The sequence below is a fragment of the Amphiprion ocellaris genome, chromosome 11, assembly GCF_022539595.1.
Source record: "Amphiprion ocellaris isolate individual 3 ecotype Okinawa chromosome 11, ASM2253959v1, whole genome shotgun sequence".
In the NCBI taxonomy this organism is placed as follows: domain Eukaryota; kingdom Metazoa; phylum Chordata; class Actinopteri; family Pomacentridae; genus Amphiprion; species Amphiprion ocellaris.
Window position 1 is genome coordinate 15840226 of NC_072776.1, and position 21632 is coordinate 15861857.

Consider the following 21632-nt stretch of genomic DNA (forward strand, 5'->3'; position numbering starts at 1 on the left):
GCAGCACGGCGTCACTGTAACTATGACAACAAGTGAACGCTGTGGCAGCTGCCTGCTGACGATCACAAGATTGTGATCCTACTACAAATCCACTGCTGTGGACTTATCGCGACTTATCCATCAGAAATGATACAAGGAACAATTGATTAAATTGTGGGGGTGTTTCTGAGTCTCATCAGTTCTTGATGAACACAGTTAAGACATTTATTTTTTCTTTTGGTAGTGGTTTATACAAAATTAGCTTTTTAATTTCCACTCGCATTGCCTCAAGAGACAAGTCGACCTCAACACAAACACATTTAATGTTGTGAGTCTTTGGCTGAGCGTTTCACAAACTTAGGATTCTACATATTTAGGTCACATGATTCGGTATCCGTACATAACATACACATGCATAACACATGCCTGTACGCAGCGCAAGGTTTTTCTGTCTGTGGGCACATCTATGTTAAATGGCCACATTCTATGTTGCCGAGATTTCTGCCACAATTTTTTTTAAGATTTCAGCACTCAGAAATGATACGTTTGAGCAGCCTTGGTGGAGTACTGCACTTTCTGAGTGCTTTTCTTGTTTGTTATATATTGTAATGGAGAATGACTGAACAGTATAGTCCATCCTGTATAAGAGTTTTGCAGATGTAACTGAAACAGCTTTAACCTTCTATCTACACGGCTCAAGGATGTACCCATAGTTAATAAGTCCTGCTTAGTTTTGGGGAGTGATAGTTCTGAGAAGATAGAGACGATATTTCACAACCCCATCTCACAAAAGTATGCCCTAATGAGCACCTGCTAGTCCTCAACCCAACCTTCCCCCTTTTCTTTGTCCTCCTTTCCTTCTTTACAGGGTTCTATGCACTTTCTTATTTTTGCCGCTTGCTTTCTGCAGACCTGGATGCTCTGGTGAACTGCTTGACCTTTCTTGCAAGAAATAAACCATTAACAGACAAACTCTATTGTTGAAGACAACCTTTATTATTTCAGAGGCAAACGCTCCACTGGACCAAGGCATATTAAATTTCCAACACAGTATTAAACCCCAGAATTTTGAATCCATCTTTGTGAGACTCTCATCAGTACGCTGCAGTTTCATGATGGAAATAGTCACCCATAGTGTTGAATATGGTGCTTATTTTGCTCATGATACGTTGTTGAGAATATAGATGACACCAATGGACATGCTAACAAGGTAAAAGAGATTAATTTCCACTGAAGAAGGATTTTAACTAATACACAGCTCATTTCACCCCTCATGTGAAAGGTGCAGCCTCCTCTTAATGACATTAGAGTGACAAACTCCCTAATGTAGTTTGAAGGATTTAAGACTCTCTCCTATGATGAGATATCCATCAGTATTTGTTGCAATCAAGTGACAATCCATGCAATAATTGTTAAACATTTTCATTTCAGAATATAGTAGCAGACTGGCTAACAGAATGGTTGACATCTTTTCTTCCCTGTGGTCTGAATGTTTCAAGGATGTCTGAGTGGTGTTCTAGTTCTTTCGGTTGCTAAAAGAAAAAAGTGCTTGGTCCAGTACAATAGTCAGGTTGAGGCAATGAACAGCCGTGTAAGTTCATTCAGGTTTCACAGTAGAGTGGTCAAGCCTCAGGTGCCCTTTAGAAGTGAAATCATTGGCACTTACTGTAATGTGTCAGTATGCTCCAAACTACCTAGTTTGTACATCTTGTAGCCCGACCATGTCTGATAGCAAAAGCATACTTTTTCTGAAAAGCCACACTTGATGACAGAGTGAAAAACCTGCTGTCACAATCCCACTAGGGATAACACCATAGTTTTCAGACAGTCACTCCACCTTTTTTGTACACAAGGAGAGTGATACTGATTATTCTATAAGAATCACTTGTACAGATTTGTTGTTCCAGTATGTGTCACATACTAGTGATTTGTCTGCCTTTCTTCTAGAAAGAAAATTACATGACAGGGCCTTAATATGAATGGATTAGGAGTTTAAATTCAATACTGAAATGAACAAAGATTCTTTTTTCTATTTGTTAATTAAATTAATATTTTATGTACTATAGTTTGCCAATTCAGTGCTTTTGGTTTGTTTAGTTTTCATTTCTTTAGTCTTTAGGATTTTTGATGTTCTTCAGTCCATTACCTGCTTTTTTTTGTTGTTGTTATTTCAGGTAGAGCAGCACAATATATCATTTCAGCATTGACATTGCGTGTGTGCATATTTGCAATAGGTACATCACATGAAGTGCAATGTGAAGTAAGGCGAATTAAGGAAAACACATCATGCTACAGCGTTTTGCTACTGACACAGGCATGGTTCTCATTTTCTATTTTGTTTATTTTATATACAAGACACCGGCATTGTTGATATGTGGGCTCTACGTGTGCACAGTAAAATGACCAAAAAACTGAAGAGAAACACTGAAAAAGAAGATCTGGCTGCAAAAAGAAATGTAACATTGGTTGCATGGAAGTATTTTGGCAACAGAAAGAATAATGTTGACCTAAAACTGGTACTTTGTTAGCAGTCTTGCCACCACGTAAGGAAACTAATTTGTTTGACCATTTAAATCAGCACCATTATCTATACGCCGCGTAATCCTCATTAGAGTCACAAGCTACATATAGACAAACAAGCACACTCACATTCACATCTACGGACAATTTAGAATCACCAATTAGCCTCAGCATGTTTTTGGACAGTGGGAGGAAGCCGGAGAACCCGGAGAAAACCCACACATGCACACAGAGAACATGGAAACTCCACACAGAAAGATCCCAGGCCCAGGCCGGGACACAAACCGGGGATCTTCTAGCTGTGAAGCAACAGTGCTAAACACCAGGCCACTGTGCAGTCTAAATCGGCACCACAAAGCTAAAATTATTACAAAAAAATTATAATGTTTACATGTAAAAGTCATTGCATATTTCTTGAAATACAGTTAAATCCATCATTATTAACTGGAAAAAATATGACACATAAATCTGCCAGCAGCAGGCTGTTCTTAAATAACCAGTGACTGTGCTTAAAGGAGAATAGTGAGAGAGGCCACCAAGACACATATGACTTTACTGAAGGAGTAAGCACCTTAAAAGAGGTCCTGTTTAGAATCGACTGGAAGGAGGCTGTGTTTGGCAGACACCAAATACTGCACATCATCCCATACACTCCACTCCCACCATCAAGCATGGTGGTGGCAGCAGCATGACGTTGGGATGCTTTTCGGCAGCAGGCCCTGGAAGGCTTGTAAAGGTAAAATCAACGCAAGAAAGTATTGGGAAATCCCGGAGGACAACTTGATACAGTCTGTAAGAGAAGTGTAACTTGGGATGAAATGTGTTATCACAACAAGACTGTGATCCACAGCATATGGTCAAAGCTGCACAGAAATAGTTTAAATACAACAAAATTAATCTTCTGTAGTGGCCAAGTCCAAGCCAAGACCTCAATCCAAGTGAGAATTTGTAGCTGGACTTGAAAATAGCTGTTCGCTCTTAATCCTTGGGCAGCCTGGTAAAGCTTGAGCAATTTTGCAAAGAAGAATAGATTAAAACTGCAGTGTCCTGGTGTACAAGGCTGATTGAACTATCCATACAGGCTCAATACTGCAACTACAGACAAAGGTGAACCATCTAAATATTGACTTAAAAGGGTTGGATGCTGATGCAATCACTTATTTTCTGTTGAACTTTTTTAATGAACTGGCATTATTTTGTAGAAATCTGTTTTCATTTTGATATGAAAGATTTTTTTTAATTCTTGCCCCCAAAAAAGGCCAAATTATGTTGACCATGTTTCAATATAGAAAGGCACTTAAAGGGGGAAACTTCCAAGTGGGATGAACACTTTATAGATGCTGTTTATCTGCAGTTTCATGCTAATTGGATGAAATCCAGTTCTTGTGAAAGGTTGTTGGCCGCCTGATATCACTGTGTAAAGCGCAGAGCTTTGAGCATTATTGCACATGCTGTATATTAAAAGTCCAGAGTGCTTGCATCTAAGTCAAGTATATGGTAAGGGTGAACAAATGTACAGGTCAGGCCTGCTGTAAAGTGTAGGTGCGGTGTTTGCTGTTTACAAAAGGTGTGGTTTCTACATACATGCTTTGTAGAGGAAAAAAGTGGAATTTAGAATGACTGTATGCGGCAGACTGTATGGACTCTACATTTCTGTCTTCTGTTGCTTTAATTCAAACATGTCAGATTAAATGGTCTCTGGATTTCGGTTTTGAAACTTTTTCACAAATTTCAGAAATTTCATAATTTCAGAAATTAAGATGAAAGGGTTTGTTTAAACTTTGAATCCAGTTTATTTTTGAGGGCAATTTTAAATCTTGAAGAAATACCAAGTTGCCATATCTTAAGTAAAACAAGCAGTCAGCACCTTGGTTGAGACATGTATATATATATATATATATATATATATATTTTTTTTTTTTTTTTACCTTAATACTGCAAAAATAAAAACATGGATTCAAATAGCCAAGGGATGAATTCTGTCAATTTTGGGGATTTCAGTTAAATTATTCTTCCTGAGAATCATTTTCCAGTTTGAACATGTATGACTGACTACAATATACTAACATGTGGGAACAGATTAGCTTGACTGTGTTTGAGTTGAAGGTGAGTTGGTTTGTCAAGCCCTCGTTATCATTCTGCTATGTAGAGGACAAAACGACTTGTTTGTCTTTCTGTAAGCCAATCACACAACTAGTGACAGTGACTGATGAGACTGCGTTACAAAACTGATGCAACTTAACACCTGGAAACTGGGAGCTGCTGACTGACCAAGATGGAGTCTGTAGCCTAGCTGGAAGAAAAACCAAGCTGAAAGCAGAGGAAAACATGGAAGCAATGGCCGAGATCAACCGTGGTGGTCGCACCTTAATGAGCTAACAACTGCTGAAGGACCATGGACAGAAGCTTAATATTTAATTGTTCACTACAATTTTAATGTTGTTCTGTTGTTTCAGTTTAGTGAATTGTATATTTTAAAAAGTTAAATTTTATTAGAGCTTTGCTTTATTGTGTAGTTATAGTTATGCTGGCTTCATAGCAGGCTGTGTGTGCACACCAACAATGAGTTATTAGACTAAGAAATATTGCATAATAAATGAATAGGATTTCTTTGCTTGGATTGTTTGTTTTTTGTCTGTGAATGGGAGTGTTTATAATTATAAGATTAAGAGGGATTTAATTAAGGGTGGAAAAGGAGGCCTGTCTGTGAAACGGAGATCTGCTCTGTGAAAATATACAAAGCTTCTGACATTATGAGGATATAATCAGAGCTAGAAACCTAGAGGAGGGAACTGGAGTGAAACATGAGAGCAGAAGAGGCTTCTCTGCACCAACGGAGAAGTCCTCCCACCCTCTTTACAACAAGTCTGCCACACACATGCAGATGTTCATGCAAAACAGACCAACTTCTGTGACTGAAATCATACATTTTGTGGAGGTTTCATCTTATCTGCATCCAGTACCCTCTCAGCATGAAACTGATCTAATCAGTTAAATGAATAAACAGTAAAGCAAGACTGTAAGCCCAAGGATAGAAACACGATTTGTAGAAAACTAGCGCAGATGTTCCAGTTGTCTCAGTGTAAAGATAAATGGCATTCCATATGGACAGCAATTTCAGTGTTTTAACAAAAAAACATCTACTATTTGAAGTGTATTTGGATGCAGGCACATACACATATTTGACGTGCTATTTTATAGAGATTACAGAGGTGAGCTTTTTTCTCTACCAACAAAAATCTACACATAAAAAAATCACAATCAAACAAAAACGTTTTCACTTTTCCCAAGTTTTAGCGGCCCGGATTTCATCAGTACAGAGGAGGTAAACGCAGTTTATTTTGTGGTACAGCGGGGGTTTGTTTTTTTTTTTTTAAAAAGCTTTTTGAAAAGTCAGCAACATTTAACTAGAAACAATGCTGTTGTTGTTCACAATCTATACAGCCACAGAACAGAGTCTACAGTTTTCAAAGGGACTATTTTCTACTGAAGAAAAAGTCCCTGTAGGAAGTCAGAACAACGTGGTTCCACCCATAAGAGACCCCTCACAATTCCCCAAGGTAGGGTAGCCCCTCCCCACATATCCCAGTGTAACTCCTGGTAGAGTGTATATACTAAGATTTGTAACGTGTTACTGTGACTGGAATCCACAGTTTCTTATTTACATCGTAGCAGAATGAAAACACCGCAGACCACCGCACATTCCAGGACAAGATAATTTTGGGGTGTTGTTTATGTTCCGCCAAGTTTAAATAATTTTATTCCTGATATTCCTCTATTAACGTCCCTCTTTTCCTTTAATCGTTTGGATAATATTTTTCGGGTTGGCAACCAATGCTACGACTACTCAAAAGGATTTCTATGATTAAAGCAAGTGAAAGCAGTGTGAGGTGAAATTCCATGCATTACATCACTGTTTTGATGTTATCAAATCCCAGAAAAAAGGAGGGTGTTGGTGTCCTATTACAAATGGCTTCGCACGCCATCAGTCTGCTTTCAGTGGTTAAAGGTATATGTGTGTGCGTGTGAGTAGAGCAAGTGAAAAAAAGTTTTTATCTGCTGTTATGCGTGGCTGCGTTTCAGGGGGCGGAGAGAAGGAAAAGCCAAAGTAAATAAGCAAGGACTTTGCTCAAATTGGTGGGCAGCACATGCATGCAAAAGTACAAAAGAACACAAATGAAATGAAAGCAATTAAAAACATGTTTTGTCCAGAAATTACTGTAATAAGTAAGAGTGTGAAAGGATACAGCAAGACATGGCAGGAAAGACACGTTGTGAAAGGAAGCCGCTGGGAATCCCCACTCTGTGTCTGTCTTCCTGAGGTTATGTAAGAGCCTGACTGAATGCAGCCTGAACTTCCTGCAGAATTTAAACACACACACTCCCTGACACACATGCACACATAAAGCCACCCCCCGACAACAGGCACCACTAGCTCTCACAATAAGTCAGCTTGCAGTACAGAGAGGAGGCAATGAACAGCGGGGTGGGGTTTCCTACTCTGGGGCTGGTGGCCTGGCTATGCTGCCTCAGTCTGGGGTCCGTTCAGGGGGGGAAGGTGCTGGTTATGCCTGTGGATGGAAGCCACTGGCTTAGCATGAAGCTACTGGTGAAGGAACTCATCAAGAGGGGCCATGAGGTTGTGGTTCTGGTACCTGAAAGCAGCCTGCTGATCCAGGGCTCAGACAGCTACAAGACTCAGATCTACAAAGTGCCATATACCAAAGCTGAGCTGGATGGAAGTTTTGATGAACTCAGGGAAGGAGCTTTCCTCAAGCCACCAGAATTTGCGGATGCATTGATCAATGTGGAACGTTTGGTCAACTTTACTAAAATCCAGATAACAGGCTGTGAGAGTTTGCTGAACAATGAGCCTTTAATGGCTCAGCTGAGGGGAGAGGGCTTTGAAATTGTCCTCACAGACCCTTTCCTTCCCTGTGGCTCCATGCTGTCTCATATGTTTTCCATTCCGGCTGTTTATTTCCTACGTGGGCTTCCCTGTGAGCTGGATATCAAGGCGAACCAGTGCCCCTCTCCTCCTTCCTATGTCCCTAGGTTCTTCAGTGGGTTTACCGACTCCATGACCTTCCCACAGAGAGTCGGCAACTTTGGCATGTATATTTTGGAGATGTACGCTTGCAAAATGATCTATGGACACTTTGATGATCTGGTCAACAAATATTTTGGAGACAACCTCACCTACAAAGGTCTTTTGAGTCATGGGGCTGTGTGGCTTCTCAGATATGACTTTGCTTTTGAATGGCCCAGACCTCTCATGCCAAACATGGTTTTGATTGGAGGGATCAACTGTGCAAAGAAAGCTCCTCTGCCAGCGGTGAGTATTTGGATAATTATTGTGTCTGCCTGGATAAACAAGCATGCACACCATCTGGATTCACTTAAGTCAAGTCATATACTTGCTTTGTTCTCAGAACAAGAAAAGTTACACCAATCAGTAGTTTTATATTGGGCCAGTCAGCTACTTTTCTGACTACAATGGCATTTTTCTAAACATTAACACCAGAAGTGAGGACATTTCTCTGAATGTAACATCTGCACTGATGCTTGTAAAAAGGTTTCTAGAGACAGAACAGATGCATCAGTGTGAAAACATACACAGATTATGCATTTTTGGAGCTTGCAAAATATTGCTTCATTGTATAACAAAGATATTCAGTAAAAGACAATGCTTAACACTTTTGGACTGAATGTGGAGATAAATATGTATAATATCAGATGAAACAAGATGAACGCTAGTTAAATATACAAACATAGCTTGACTGTTTATTGAGATTTACTGAGAATTGGCTCGAAGTTTTGTGGAAGAACTGGTTTGTTGGATCAGAGTGTGAAATGCAAGCCAGGATAAGCAGATTTCTGGACTGTGGCCTCTGTAATCTAAGAAAAGAGGGTAGGGACCCTGTTGTTTCAACAGGTATCAAATACAGAAGCAAAATGTTTTGCTGATATAAGCAAGAATAAGATTGTTTCAAGATTACATAAAATGATGCTTGACAGCAGTGAGATGTAGTTGCATAAATCCTACAAACTCAGAATATTTTGACCATATCTTTAGGTCATGTTTGTGTTCTTCAATCTCCCTTTAGGACTTGGAGGAGTTTGTCAATGGCTCAGGAGACGATGGCTTTATTGTGTTCACCCTGGGATCAATGCTGTCCACAATGCCTGAGGAGAAGGCCAAACAGTTCTTTGATGCTTTTCGGCAAATTCCTCAGAGGGTAATGATCACCTGAGAAAATCACTTTACTCACCTAGTCTCATTTCAATGCATTCAAGTCACTTTTTACACACTGGTATTTATGCTCACCAAATAAAGCACTGATTATTACACAAGCTGCATCTTTACAAGCACAGCAAACATTTTCACTTGAGCAAGGGATTATCACACTCTGCTTATATGGTAATGGTGCAATCAGGTTGAGCCTTCGGTCGACAGCTTTACTGTCTTTACCCTGAGATCAATGCTGCGCAACATGCGTGAGGAGAAGGTGTTTCTTTGATGCTTTTTGGCACATTATTCTAACGGTCACTTGAGTAAATCACTTTACACACTTAGGTAGACTTGTGCTCAATACAATCAACTGACTTTGATTATACTGTTATTTGACTCTTCAGATAAAGCACTGATTATAGTTTTACACCCTGCTTATATGTTAAAGGTGCAATCAGGTTGACCTACAGGGCTTTGTCCTCTGCCATGCCTTATTATAAACACGCCCATTTCTCCATTCAGTATAAGTTTTCATGCTAAACATTAACAATGCTGGTCTACATTTATGTTTCAGGTCGTGTGGAGATACACTGGTGTGGTACCTAAAGATGTACCCAAGAATGTCAAAATTCTGAAATGGTTACCTCAGAACGATCTCCTAGGTGCGTCAAGTTTTACAAGAACAAACCGCATTCTGTGCAGCTGTAATATCACCACGTACAACCTAAAGAAAATCTTTTCTGTTAAAATGATCTACAAGTGGTTTGTGGTAGATTGGAACAGTAATTGTGCCTTTTTCTGTGCTCCTCAGCCCATCCCAAGGCTAAAGTCTTCATCACTCACGGAGGGACCCACGGTATCTATGAAGGCATCTGTAATGCTGTGCCCATGTTGATGTTTCCACTTTTTGGGGACCAACGAGACAATGTTCATCGCATGGTGGTGCGTGGTGTTGCAGAGCAGCTCACTATATATGATGTAGAGAGTGAAAATATAGTGACTGCACTAAAGAAACTAATCAATGACAAAAGGTAAGACAACCGGATTTCAGTTAACACACTTAATCACTGAGGTGGAATATGGAAAAACAATGAGACCACGAAGTCTGGGATTGCAAGTTAAGAAAATCCTAAAAGTTGATTAAATCGGCAAAAAAATAAATAATGTTATTTGTTAAAGCTGGAATGTGTACAGGAATATAATTTTAGAGTATTTTTTTCACAGTCACATAAACCCCTGACATGACCTCTTATCTGGCCTGTGTGGACGTGTACACAATGTTCTTATTGTTCTTTTGTTTATGTTGCATTTCAAACATGCCCTTTGGAGTTTTTTTTGGAACACATTCAAAACTTTGATCTAGTAGTTGTCAAAAACACTAAATTGCACTTAAATTATATGTAGTATATAATACTAATGCACGTATTCTGCGTAAATTACTTGCAAAATTTGTCAATTTTTACCACCTCTGCAGACAGAGAAAGGTTTTAGGTTTTATATATTTACAGTATAAACAGTAGCAATTAGATTTACCAATGCAAGGTTTATGATATGAAGATGCTCTTATGATGAGTAATGGGAGTCCATACAATCTATTTAACAAAATCTAAATTCTCCACAGTTATAAGGAGAGAATTATGGACCTGTCTGAGAGACACCTGGACCGCCACGTTCAGCCGTTGGAACTATCCGTTTTCTGGACCGAGTTCGTCATGAGACACAAAGGAGCCTCACATCTAAGAGTAGCTGCGCATGACTTGAACTGGTTTCAGTACCACAGCCTGGATGTCATCGGCTTTTTAGTCTTAATTCTCGTAACTGTTTTGTGGGTGTCGCTGAAATGTTGCTTGTTTTGTACACGCAAGTGCTGCAGAATAGGAACTGCTAAGAGAAAATCTGAATAGTGTTTCTATGCATTTTTTTTAAAATCCTGGAATGAAGCTAATTGATGATACACTGAAGAGAAATGTTAGCCAGATGTGCTGTATGTGTATGAATGTGTGTATGTGTGTGTATGTAGTGGCTCAGCTAAAGTGCCATTACTACATTGATTTTGACACATGTATAAAATGATGCTGGCAGTGACTGATTGGAGACTTCCAGCTCTCCTTTATGCAACAAAATTACAAGCAAATAAATGTTTTAACTTTTAACCTCTTGGTCATTATTTTTAATATTTCTAACATGCTAAACAAAAATTTATGAGTATACTGTACAAACATCTACATTGAAGTTTCTCCAGCTAGTGGGCTCCTGTATTTTTCAATCTTCCGTGTTTTTTTTGTTTTTCATTCATTCATTCATTCATTCATTTCTGGGTTACTTTGTGCACATTATGTTGAACATTTTCTGTAACGGAGCATTTTAAAGTATATAACACCCTTTTGCAGTCAGGTCCACATATATTTGGACGCTGACACAATTTTTTGATTTTTTGATTTTAAGTGCAGACTTTCATCTTTAATTTGAGGGTATTTACATCCAAATTAGGTAAATGGTGTGGAAATTACAACACATTTTTTATGTGCCCTCCACATTTTTAAGGGACTGAAAGTAATTGGACAATTGGCTGCTCAGCTGTTCCATGGCCAGATGGTCAAAGATCAGACAAAAAGTCTAGAGTTCATTTCAAGTGTGGTATTTGCATTTGGGATCTAGTGAGGTCAACTCTCAGTATGAAGTCCAAATAGCTGTCACTATCAGTGATGCAAGCCATCATTAGGCTGAAAACAAACCCATCAGAGAAACAGCAAAAACATTAGGTGTGGTTAAATCAACTGTTTAGTACATTCTTAAAAGAAACAACACACTGGTGAGCTCAACAGCATCAAATGACCTGGAAGACCAAAACAAGTTTAGCAGATGATAAGAGAATCCTTTCCCTGATCAAGAAAAAACCCTTCACAACAGTTGGCCAGATCAAGAACACTCTCCAGGAGGTAGGAGTGTCTGCATCATAGTCAACAAATAAGAGAAGATTTCATCAGAGTGAATGCAAAGGGTTCACCACAAGGAAATAAAGTTGTACCAGATTGATGGGGAGAGAAGATTATGGAGAAGGGAAGGAACTGCTCAAGATCCAAAGCACAGCACCTCAGCAGTGAAGTATGGTGGTTGTAGTGGAATGGCCTGGGCGTGTGCAGCTGCCAGTGGAATTGGTTCTCTTATATATATTGATGATGTGATTGCTGACAAAAGCACAACTAGTGTCCCTCATTCCACTTCCCACTGTTATCCACAATTCTTCTATCTTTTGTTATTTGTGACAGTCTGTCAGACCCCCCTCTTACCTTTTGCTGTAGCACCTTTGCTATTTGCAGCTGCCTGCCAGACCTCTCATCTCTTACCTTTCGCTGCCTACCCAGACTGCTTGATTCAATTACATTTTGTGCTTTGTTGTCTTGTCCTCTGTTACTGATTAGCAACCATACACAAATTAACCAGTATTCACCCTTATACTTACATACGGCCCCCTCCCTACCCTCTGACCATCCCTATAAATTGTGTCCTCTGAAAGTGTTCTGGGTCGGCTTACCTTCACAGACTCATGCTCTGTGTTGGTAAGGCCACTGCATGCTGGAATACTTATAAACACCCCACTACAGCAAACTTTGAAGGAGTAAGAGTGAAGTTTTCACATTCAGCCAAATACTTCAGAAGTCACTGGATGGTGCTTTACGGTGCAGATGAACAATGACCCAAAACATAATGTCAAAGCAACCAAAGATTAGTTTTTTAAGGCAAAGAAGTGGAATGTTCTGCAATGGCCAAGTCAGTCACCTGACCCGAATCCGATTGAACATGTATTTCACTTGCTGAAGGCAAAGCAGAGGGGAAAATGCCCCAAGAACAAGCAGGGACTGAAGACAGCAGCAGTAGAGGCATGGCAGAGCATCACCCGGGACCAAACCAAGCGTCTGTATATGGGTTCCAGATTTCAGGTTGCCATTGACTGCAAAGGACTGGCAACCAAATATTAAACATGACAACTTGATTTATGATTATGTTAGTTTGTCCAATTACTTTTGATCCCTTAAAAAGGTGGAGGGCACATATAAAATGTGTTGTAATTCCTACACGGTTCACCTGATGTGGATGTAAATACCCTCAAATTAAAGATGAAAGTCTGCACTTAAATCACATATTGATTGCTTCATTTTTAATCCATTGCTGTGGTGTACAGAGCCGAAATGCTGAAAATTGTCAGTATCCAAATTTATATGGACCTGACTGTAGCAGCCATGTTGGACGGCTGCAGTTCGTGCAAAGGAGTGATTGCATTTATGCACTTTGCCCTTTAATCTTGAAACTTATCACTTTATTACTCACAGTTTACGCAAACAGCTAATGGGACAGAAGTGCTGATCATTTTGCTAGTTACAGAATATCAAACCAATGTGCTGAGGTGTTCATATCTCATGCAAACAATAGCTAACAATAGCAGTGAACAAGGTTCTTCAGAGAATGATTTACATAAATCTGGCACTCACTTGCTAAGTGTTTGTTCATTTGTCACTACTTGGCTTCAGTTGCATCATTTATATATATATAAAAATATCATTACTTCATAAAAGATAAATTGACATCTCAACTTGCTTAACCAAGCAACTGACTGTTTCTTTATATCAATATCTTGTGCAGTTATTTCCTAAAGCAAATGTACTGCATGGAAGCTGAAAATGCAGTCACTGTTGAAGTGTGTCAGTGAGTTGTAGAACGGGGTTGTTAATACAAGTAGCCTCTGAGTGCTGCTCACTGTTATGTACAAAGAAATGCAGCTAGTTTCTGTTTCATGTGAGACTGTCTGGTGGCTGTGAGTTTGCTGTCAAGCAAAAAATGTGTTGATGCATCATCTAACAGCCAATTATTTCATCCTGGAAGGATGCTGAAGAGTCCTCACTTTTTATTTTCTACTCTGAGTTCACCTCCTGGACCATGACAGAGCAGCCAAAAGATGTTTTCAAAGGTCAAAGCTGAATCTACAGCTCAGTCTGTGCTTCACTAGGAGTGTGCAATCACACATCTTTGCATAACTGCTTTCCAGTTAATGAGTGAGGAAGAAATTATGTCATCTTAGGCCCTAATTGGTTTATGTTCACTAAAGGAAAAGAATCGTGGCACTACTGGACCTAAATTTGCAACATTTCAGACATAAAAAATGAGTTTTAGATTAGTTAGAATATAGATTAATTATCCTGCTTAGTGATACTGGTTATTTGTTATTTTGCATGACTTCATTTTGGCCCTGACTTATGTAGACACATCTACAAACCGCTATTGTATTCTCAGAATTATATTTATTGCTTTTATTAGTATTATAGAATTTATTGATTTAAATACTGACATGTGCCTGGAGCCAAATATATCTTTAACTTGCTTTCTTTCTTTAGTTGCTCCTTCACGTAGCTCAGAATACATTGACGCACGGAGGCCTCATTTATAGAAGTAAGAGAGTAAGCAAAGGATTTAACCACAAAAATAAAACACTCAGATAAGAATAACAAAAAAAAACATTTAAAAGGCAAATTGAGTAAAATAATGAAACAATTAAGAATAATCACAATATTTTAAATTAAAAGCAAATAAGTTAGCGAAGAAAGCTACGCTGAAGGTTAAAAAAAAAAAGAAAAAAGACAAGATTAAAAACAACAACAAAAAATTTGTCCCAAGGATAAAAATGAGTCAGACATTAGATTGCTCTGCATGTTTCAGGTTCCAGGTGCACAGTGAGTAAAACTAGATTTTCCAAGTTCAGTAAAAACAGCTGGCATCTGGCACGTAATCTAATTGTTTGAGCATGTTTAGTGAGGGTCCACATCAAAAGACAGCAATGAAGTAATCTAAATGGTGCTAATCTCACTTTACAGAGAGGGAGGGCCACCCGACCTTCAGATAGAGCTCATAATTAGTATTATTATCACCTATAATAAATCACAGTGCATAGCACGACAAAACGTTGAAAGGGGTAAGAGTCAAAGCTAATGTATGCTCGTATAAAATGTCAGCATAGTCCAGTACTGGTATAAGAGTTACCTTTTTACCCTTTTATATGAAGTGCAACAGAAAACATGATTTATGGTCATGTGGTTTTGAATTTTCCAAACTACAAGGTCCCTTTATTCCAAGTCTCTTCCACCTTTTATGAGAAAACTGCAAATTTTGTGTCAGACAAATAGCTTTTCATAATTACATAGTAGTCTAGTAGCTCCGCCTAGTGGATGATGGAAACAATAGAATACACTACACATGGCTTGAGATATACATATACACATATATATATATATATATATATATATATATATATATATATATATATATATATATATATATATATATATATATATATATATATATATATATATATATATATAAAAATATATATATATATATATAAAAACTGTGAGGATGGAAATTGCCATGGTATATGTGTGTAAGGTTCAGACTGAGAGGTGTGAATGCCTTTGTTTGCGTTGTGGTTTTATGGACTTATTACACAGTTTCAGTTTCTTTTTTTTTTTTTTTTTTAAACTTTCAAGCGTATATCTCCCTTCAGAGTAAATGTAGTTAACAGACAAAGAATCTTTGAAATATTTGAGCAAAAAAATTGGGACTGTCTGACTGTGACATCTGATCATAAATCTGATTTAAATTCATTATTTTTTGCTCGAACATGAAACCACCACACGAGTGTCACAACAATTAAATGATTGCTGTACACAATACACACACCAGCACAAATAAAATCCTGACAGTTTTAACTATCTTCAGGAAAGACATAATCATCTCACAATAGGGTCACAAACAGTCTGCAGTGAGCAATGTGTGATCTCAACCTTTGCCTGTGCAACAACGTCTTTGACACCAGCCCACAGGGTTTCCGTTGGGGGAGTTGGAAGACTGACAATAAAAGATGGTAGGGGGGCTCTGAAAACTAAAGTGTTCAGCCTTGTACTTGAGTAGAACCATGATCCACATGATGTACTGCATCGTATACATCTTTCTGCTGGTCTCCTTCACTGGTAAGATCACATGAAATTCCTTTTAAAACTATTGCTGGCAGACAAGTGAGTCTAAATAACCAAAGCAGACTTTCAAGGAGAAGATGATTTTTTTGATGGGATTTTTTCGCAGATACACATCGTGTTGGAGTAACGCATTGCATTTTGCTTTTGTAATTTCATCAGGTTATATGAGCCATAATGTATCTCTAACTTGTGTGTTGATTTCACACTCTCTTTCCATGTAAGGGGCCACTGGCAGCCGTATAGTAGGTGGTAAGGTTGCAAAGCCTCATTCGAGACCCTACATGGTGTCACTGCAGGTTAGAGGACACCATTCATGCGGTGGGATACTTATTCGGGAGGATTTTGTTCTGACGGCAGCACACTGCGAACAGTGAGTTTTCTTTCTTCCTCCATTAGAATTAAAGTGTAAAGATACATTTTTCAGGTCACAGGTAATACACAAGATAATGGATACTAATAATTCTCTGTATTGTATTTATACTCTTGCACTCTTGGACACTATTTACACTCTAAAATATTTTAACGTTTTTACATCCTTTACATAGGACATTTTGCTTGTTTGTTTTTTTTATTTACTGCACATTTTTACATATTTATATATGTATTTATGGTGGTGGGAAATGTATTCTTTCTACTGTAGCAAACAAATTTCCCCTTGGGGATTAATAAAGTACTTCTATTCACTGCGCAATCAGTTTTTTTTCAAAACTGTTTGTCATCCATTAAAGATTTGTAGTAAATAGTTTGTAAAATGTGAAAGGTAAACGATATGAAAAAAGATTAATGTTGCATCATTTATATATGACAATGTTAAAGACATGAAGGACCAAGACCAAGCTGATGAACACCTTTAATAATTGTATTATGACTTTATTTTATAGTAATTGTAATTACAAAATGCTGAGCGTAACTACATATTTTTAAATCACTTCTTCATTTTTCTGTCAGACCACAAGAAATGACAGTAGTACTTGGCGCACATGACATTACCAAGAAAGAGAAAAGTCAGCAGTGGATCCAAGTAGCCAAGTACTACCAGCATCCAAAATACAATGGAAAATACGATAATGACATTATGTTACTTCAGGTAAGCCGAAGCTGTGGAAAAGTTCACATCTAAACTTACAAAGAATTTTCTATCTATTTAAACTATTTTGTACATTGTAGTAATAAATTAAGTTTAATTTTAAACATGAAAAGTGAACTTTTTGTGAAAAAAAAAAGCAAAGACAACTTATTCTCTGTTCTGTTTTACAGTTAAAAAACAACGCCACACTGAATAGGTATGTGAAACCCATTGGACTACCAAAGAAAAATGGCAAAGTCCCGGCCAACATTAACTGTGCTGTGGCTGGTTGGGGCTGGACTGGAGCTGACAGACATACCTCAAATGTTCTGAGGGAGACCACGGAGAAGATTCAGTTCAATGATGAGTGCAAAAACATCTGGAAAGAATATTTTGATTCTAAGGATATGATATGCACCAAGTTTTTCAAAAAGAAGGGAGGGGTTTGCCAGGTAATCAGATTAGATTTGAAGCAGACTCACAAATGGAAAATTTCCCAAATTGATATTTTTATTGATGAAAAATAGGTGTAATCTTTTTACAACCTACTCAGTCAAGTTCTTCTGTTTCCTTTCTTTTAGGGAGACTCTGGCGGACCACTCATCTGTAACAGCAAGCCTCAAGGTATAACAGCTTTCACCCTGAGCACAGATTGTAATGATCCAAAGTTTCCACATGTCTTCACCAAAATTGGCGTTTTTCTCCCCTGGATTAAAGACAAGATGCAAAAATAGGGGAACGTTGCTTGAGCAAATATTCAGAGGCTCGGAGTACAGCTCTTTCTTTACTTGTTTTATAGGTGATAACGCTTGGCAAAACATAAAATTAAAAAATATTGGTCTGAGTTTTGAATTAAAAAAAGACAAAGCATGTGTAATGATTTTTTTTTTGCATTTGAAACAAGAACAAACTATTATGTTAAAAGGTCTGCAATAAATTTTTTTTAAAAAATGCTAGAGCATGACTCTTTATTTTTCAACTCCCTTTTGCAAATTTCTTGTGCAAGTGTATCAACTATTTACATATTTTTTTAGCCAGTGGGAGCAGGGCATGGGGGGTGTAGTCAGAGAGTGTGATAGCTGACTGGTAGTGTGAATCCCACAGATGTTATTACCAATCCACAGACCACTGCTGTCACTGCTGCTCAGTCATAGTGCAAACTTTTGAAGTTAAACCGTTTTCTGTCTGTGAAACCCGTCATCTGCAGAGAAAATGAAGTGAAAAAATTAAAGTGGTTTTAAAGGAATAGTTCCACTTAAATTTACACCTCCGCCCTAATCAGTCACAATAAACGAGTCTTTTTCAAGTAAAAATGTTCCATTTACTAAAATAATGAGGACACTGTGATTTGTTATTGTCTTTCATATTAACGAAGCAGAGGGTGCAAAACTCACCTGACTTGGATCTCTTGTGAAATATCTCTTCTCTATTACCTGTTAAGAGGTTTAGGACATCTAAATACAAAGATCATACTCATATGTACATTGAGTTAAAGAATAGAACTTTGATGATGCACACTTGATACATGTATTATGTTGACTATGTTATTTTTTTGAAATGTAAAAATAGGTCTACATGACCAAGTCAGGGATATCACTGTGGAATGTAGATTAATCATTAATGTAAATGCTAGCTATTATTAATTACATTACAGGTCAAATGAGGCTGAATGACACTGTCTACATTTGACAGTTTATACTTTCCTCAGTACATCCACACCGCAGAGATGAAAGTTTGTATGTATGTTAATCTGTTTGACAGGCTGCAATAAATAAGTAAACACTGCAATACACAACAGGAGTTTCTCACCTTGTCAAAGAACCTGCTAAGTTTCACTGCATTTGATGTACCTGCAGCAAGGTATCTTGGGTTGGTGCAGTCCTGAGAAAACAAAATCTCACTTCAATCACAAACCACAACGCTTCTTCACAAAGATCATTTACATCATCATGTGTAGAATGTGTAAGCTATTATATAATTTGTTCATCTGATTATAAACAAGATAATATTGGTGAAAATGTGCTGTTTGCCAAAGTGTCTTCTTTAATTCCTGAACCCTAAAATTTGCCAGCAGGTTTGAAACCCATGCATTATTGATTTTCTTTTTTAAAGAAAAGAAAAAAACTGAAATAGGATCAATGGATTTCCAACTTTCTGACAGTGCTTGAATGAATTATATGTGGCATATTATTCTGTTCAGAAAATCCAAATCTAAGCTTAAAATCTTTAAATATTATCAAAAGTTAACCATTCGCAATATACAGATTCAGTTAAAAAATAAAATAAAACTATGCATTCCTCAGCACAACTATGAAATCATTCGTGACTCAGCTCTCATGTGAAAACTTCAGGGGTTTTCAGGTGAACTGAAATGAACTGCAGAGCAGATAGGGCACAAGTACGGAAACGAATAAAAAGTGCAAGTGCTAAAAAATATATAGTATGCAGTGTCACCATTTTTCTTGTTGGTAACACCTGTGGACACATGGAAAAAATGTTGTACATGTTCATTCTAGCTTTTTATTTTACGTTTTTGGTAAAATAAATAAATCAACTTTCATTTCATCTTTTTCTGTGATTTGTGATATTATAATGATGTCATACTGCACAGAATAGATTTTTGATTTCTATCTACTTCAAGACACGGTTGTGTGCCAACAGTCAGTAAAAATGTGATACAAGTAATGCCCAAAAATTGTCCAGTGGGCATTGATGTAATACTGCCACTAGGTGTCACCAAAGTCAAACATGTTTACATCATACATAATTCTGATATAATGTTGGTAGAGTCTAGTTGTCTATGTGTTTCTCTCAGAGATGAGCTGTTAAAGGCAGGTTTATATTCTTAATACAACAAAGGGAATATAGTTACTTTCTGTATTTGTAATGTTACGTTACCTTTTCTGTGACAGAAAATTGAATGTTTAACAGATAAATAAAGCACATAATGACGCAGATTCACATGTTTAAACGGGGCTTAGTAAAGACAACACAAGAACAGGAAATGTTGACCTACAAGATTGATCTCTTCTGCATTGAAGTCTTCAGACAGGAAAGCTGTCCGGTTGAGAACTTCATTGCGTTTATTCTCTGGGATCTGGTCAAACTTGGTTCCAATCAGTAGCAAAGGCACTGGGTTCTCAGCAAACTGCTCTCTGTCATAATCACTACTGTGAGAGAAAAAAAGAAAGAAAAGAAGCTCTCAAGTAAGGAACTTTTTGAATCACTCAGCAATGTCTCTAACTTTGACAACTGTCAGCATATTTACTTACCCATTTGAAACAATGACTCCAGTTGGAGAGGAGTCCTTGTTCAAAGCTTCTAGTGACCAGCGGTAGAGATTCTGAGATGATTTCTTATTGGTTAAGTCATGTACCAATATAATTCCTACAAGAATCCACAAAACGACAGAACATGTCTGAATAATATATCAAACCTAGTGATTTCAGATTTGTTTCAATGACTATATTTAATTTACTTTACCATTAACTGAATTGTAGAAGACTGCTCTTGTGCTTTTGACACTGCTGGCACTGCCAACAGATCCTCCAACATCCCAGAGTTCAATGTAGAAGGTCTTTTCCTCTGGAGTTCCCTCTTTATAGTCTTGAACCTATAGTTGAATGATTATTATGATACTTACTCTAGGGCACCTGTTTACATGTATATTGCAAGCCCTCACTGTATCTAAGAAGAATTTGCTGAATTATATATTAGATTGATATTAAGCATAAATTCTCCAGTCTGTATGAGAGTGGTACAAACATAGTCTTAGAGACTATTTTAAAAGGTCAGTGCAACATTTTGGATCTTTTCTCACCCGCACATCCACAGAACAGCCAACAGTCCAGGACGGATTTCCTAACACTTGATTCTGGCATAAGAGATGGACCAAGGAGGACTTGCCAACCCCTACAAGAGATGCAGGGGGATGACTGACAATGTTTGTGGGATGAACTGAAATCAACACCTGCACAGATTTATGTCTTGTACATCATAGGAAGTGCTATTAATCAGTTTCAGTCTTGACGTAATGCTTTGAAATCGATGCTGATTGCAAGACAATGAAGACGTTGCTTACAACTGTATGAGTGCAATACAAGACTCCATTGAAAAATCGAGTCAATGTAATAAAGACTTCGCTTCCACCACAGAAAAGCTATTTAACATCAGTAAACACATCGAACGAGCTGTTGTATGTCAGTCTTTAATTCGGCGAGCAAGTCTTTACATAATTTGGTAGTTTGGTGTCGAATGGTTTAATACCAAAGAGCCTTTTTAAACGTAGTTGCCGACGGCAGTGACCAAAGTGAATACATTATATAAGCAGCAGCTGTTTCAGTTGCTTCACAATCAATCGTCACTTGCCAGTGTGCCTTTATCGTGAAAATACCAGTAACATTAGATATTACAAATACAGTATGTTGCGTGATGTTTATACAGCCACTGCACCACACTGATAAGAGTATCAATTTCTTATAAAAAATGTTTTAAACGGTGTACAAGCATAGCCCAGAACATACAAATCCCCTAAGAAAAAGAAGACGCGTTTATCTGAAGGGTTTCAGTTGTAAAAAATAGTACGTAACTTACCGGAATCTCCTAAAACTAATACTTTCACCCTGTCAAGAGAAGCCATTTCTGGTGACAGAAATATCCCGGAAGAAAACAGTGAAGTTCCCACCTGGAAATGTCCTATCTTTCATGTGATTGGTTGAGGTTGCTACTCCTTCCTAGAGACGTTATTCGTCAAATCGTACATCAATCAAGTTTCTTTGCTCCCATTGGCTATAGGCTTGAAATTTTATAG

At 37.8% G+C, this 21632-nt stretch overlaps 3 protein-coding genes across 4 annotated transcripts; 2 read left to right on the forward strand and 1 right to left on the reverse strand.

The window, feature by feature from the left end:
* Positions 1-6894: 6894 nt before the first annotated feature.
* On the forward strand, positions 6895-10884 carry LOC111571828 (UDP-glucuronosyltransferase-like). The gene is made up of 5 exons (XM_023275203.3): positions 6895-7834; positions 8607-8738; positions 9306-9393; positions 9543-9762; positions 10353-10884. Exons 1-5 carry the CDS (start codon positions 6974-6976, stop codon positions 10633-10635), a joined length of 1584 nt encoding a protein of 527 aa, XP_023130971.2. The 5' UTR covers positions 6895-6973; the 3' UTR covers positions 10636-10884.
* Positions 10885-15633: 4749 nt separating this feature from the next.
* On the forward strand, positions 15634-17571 carry LOC111571834 (granzyme B-like). Its single transcript, XM_023275215.3, is given in 5 exon segments — positions 15634-15750; positions 15979-16126; positions 16705-16843; positions 17014-17274; positions 17404-17571. Coding segments are annotated over 5 exon segments (771 nt in total). The 5' UTR covers positions 15634-15695.
* rabl3 (RAB, member of RAS oncogene family-like 3) lies at positions 16593-21498 on the reverse strand. 2 transcript variants are annotated; one of them, XM_023275217.3, is made up of 9 exons: positions 21416-21498; positions 20643-20734; positions 20306-20435; positions 20095-20209; positions 19839-19992; positions 18632-18703; positions 18217-18255; positions 17937-18023; positions 16593-17528 (listed from the first exon to the last, which is right to left on the reverse strand). In XM_023275217.3, the coding sequence occupies exons 1-8, from the start codon at positions 21459-21461 to the stop codon at positions 17967-17969; spliced, it is 705 nt and encodes a 234-aa protein (XP_023130985.1). In that variant the 5' UTR covers positions 21462-21498; the 3' UTR covers positions 16593-17528; positions 17937-17966. The 2 variants fall into 2 exon arrangements, with proteins under 2 accessions (XP_023130985.1, XP_023130984.1); XM_023275216.3 differs by having other exon boundaries at positions 16593-18023.
* Positions 21499-21632: the final 134 nt, after the last annotated feature.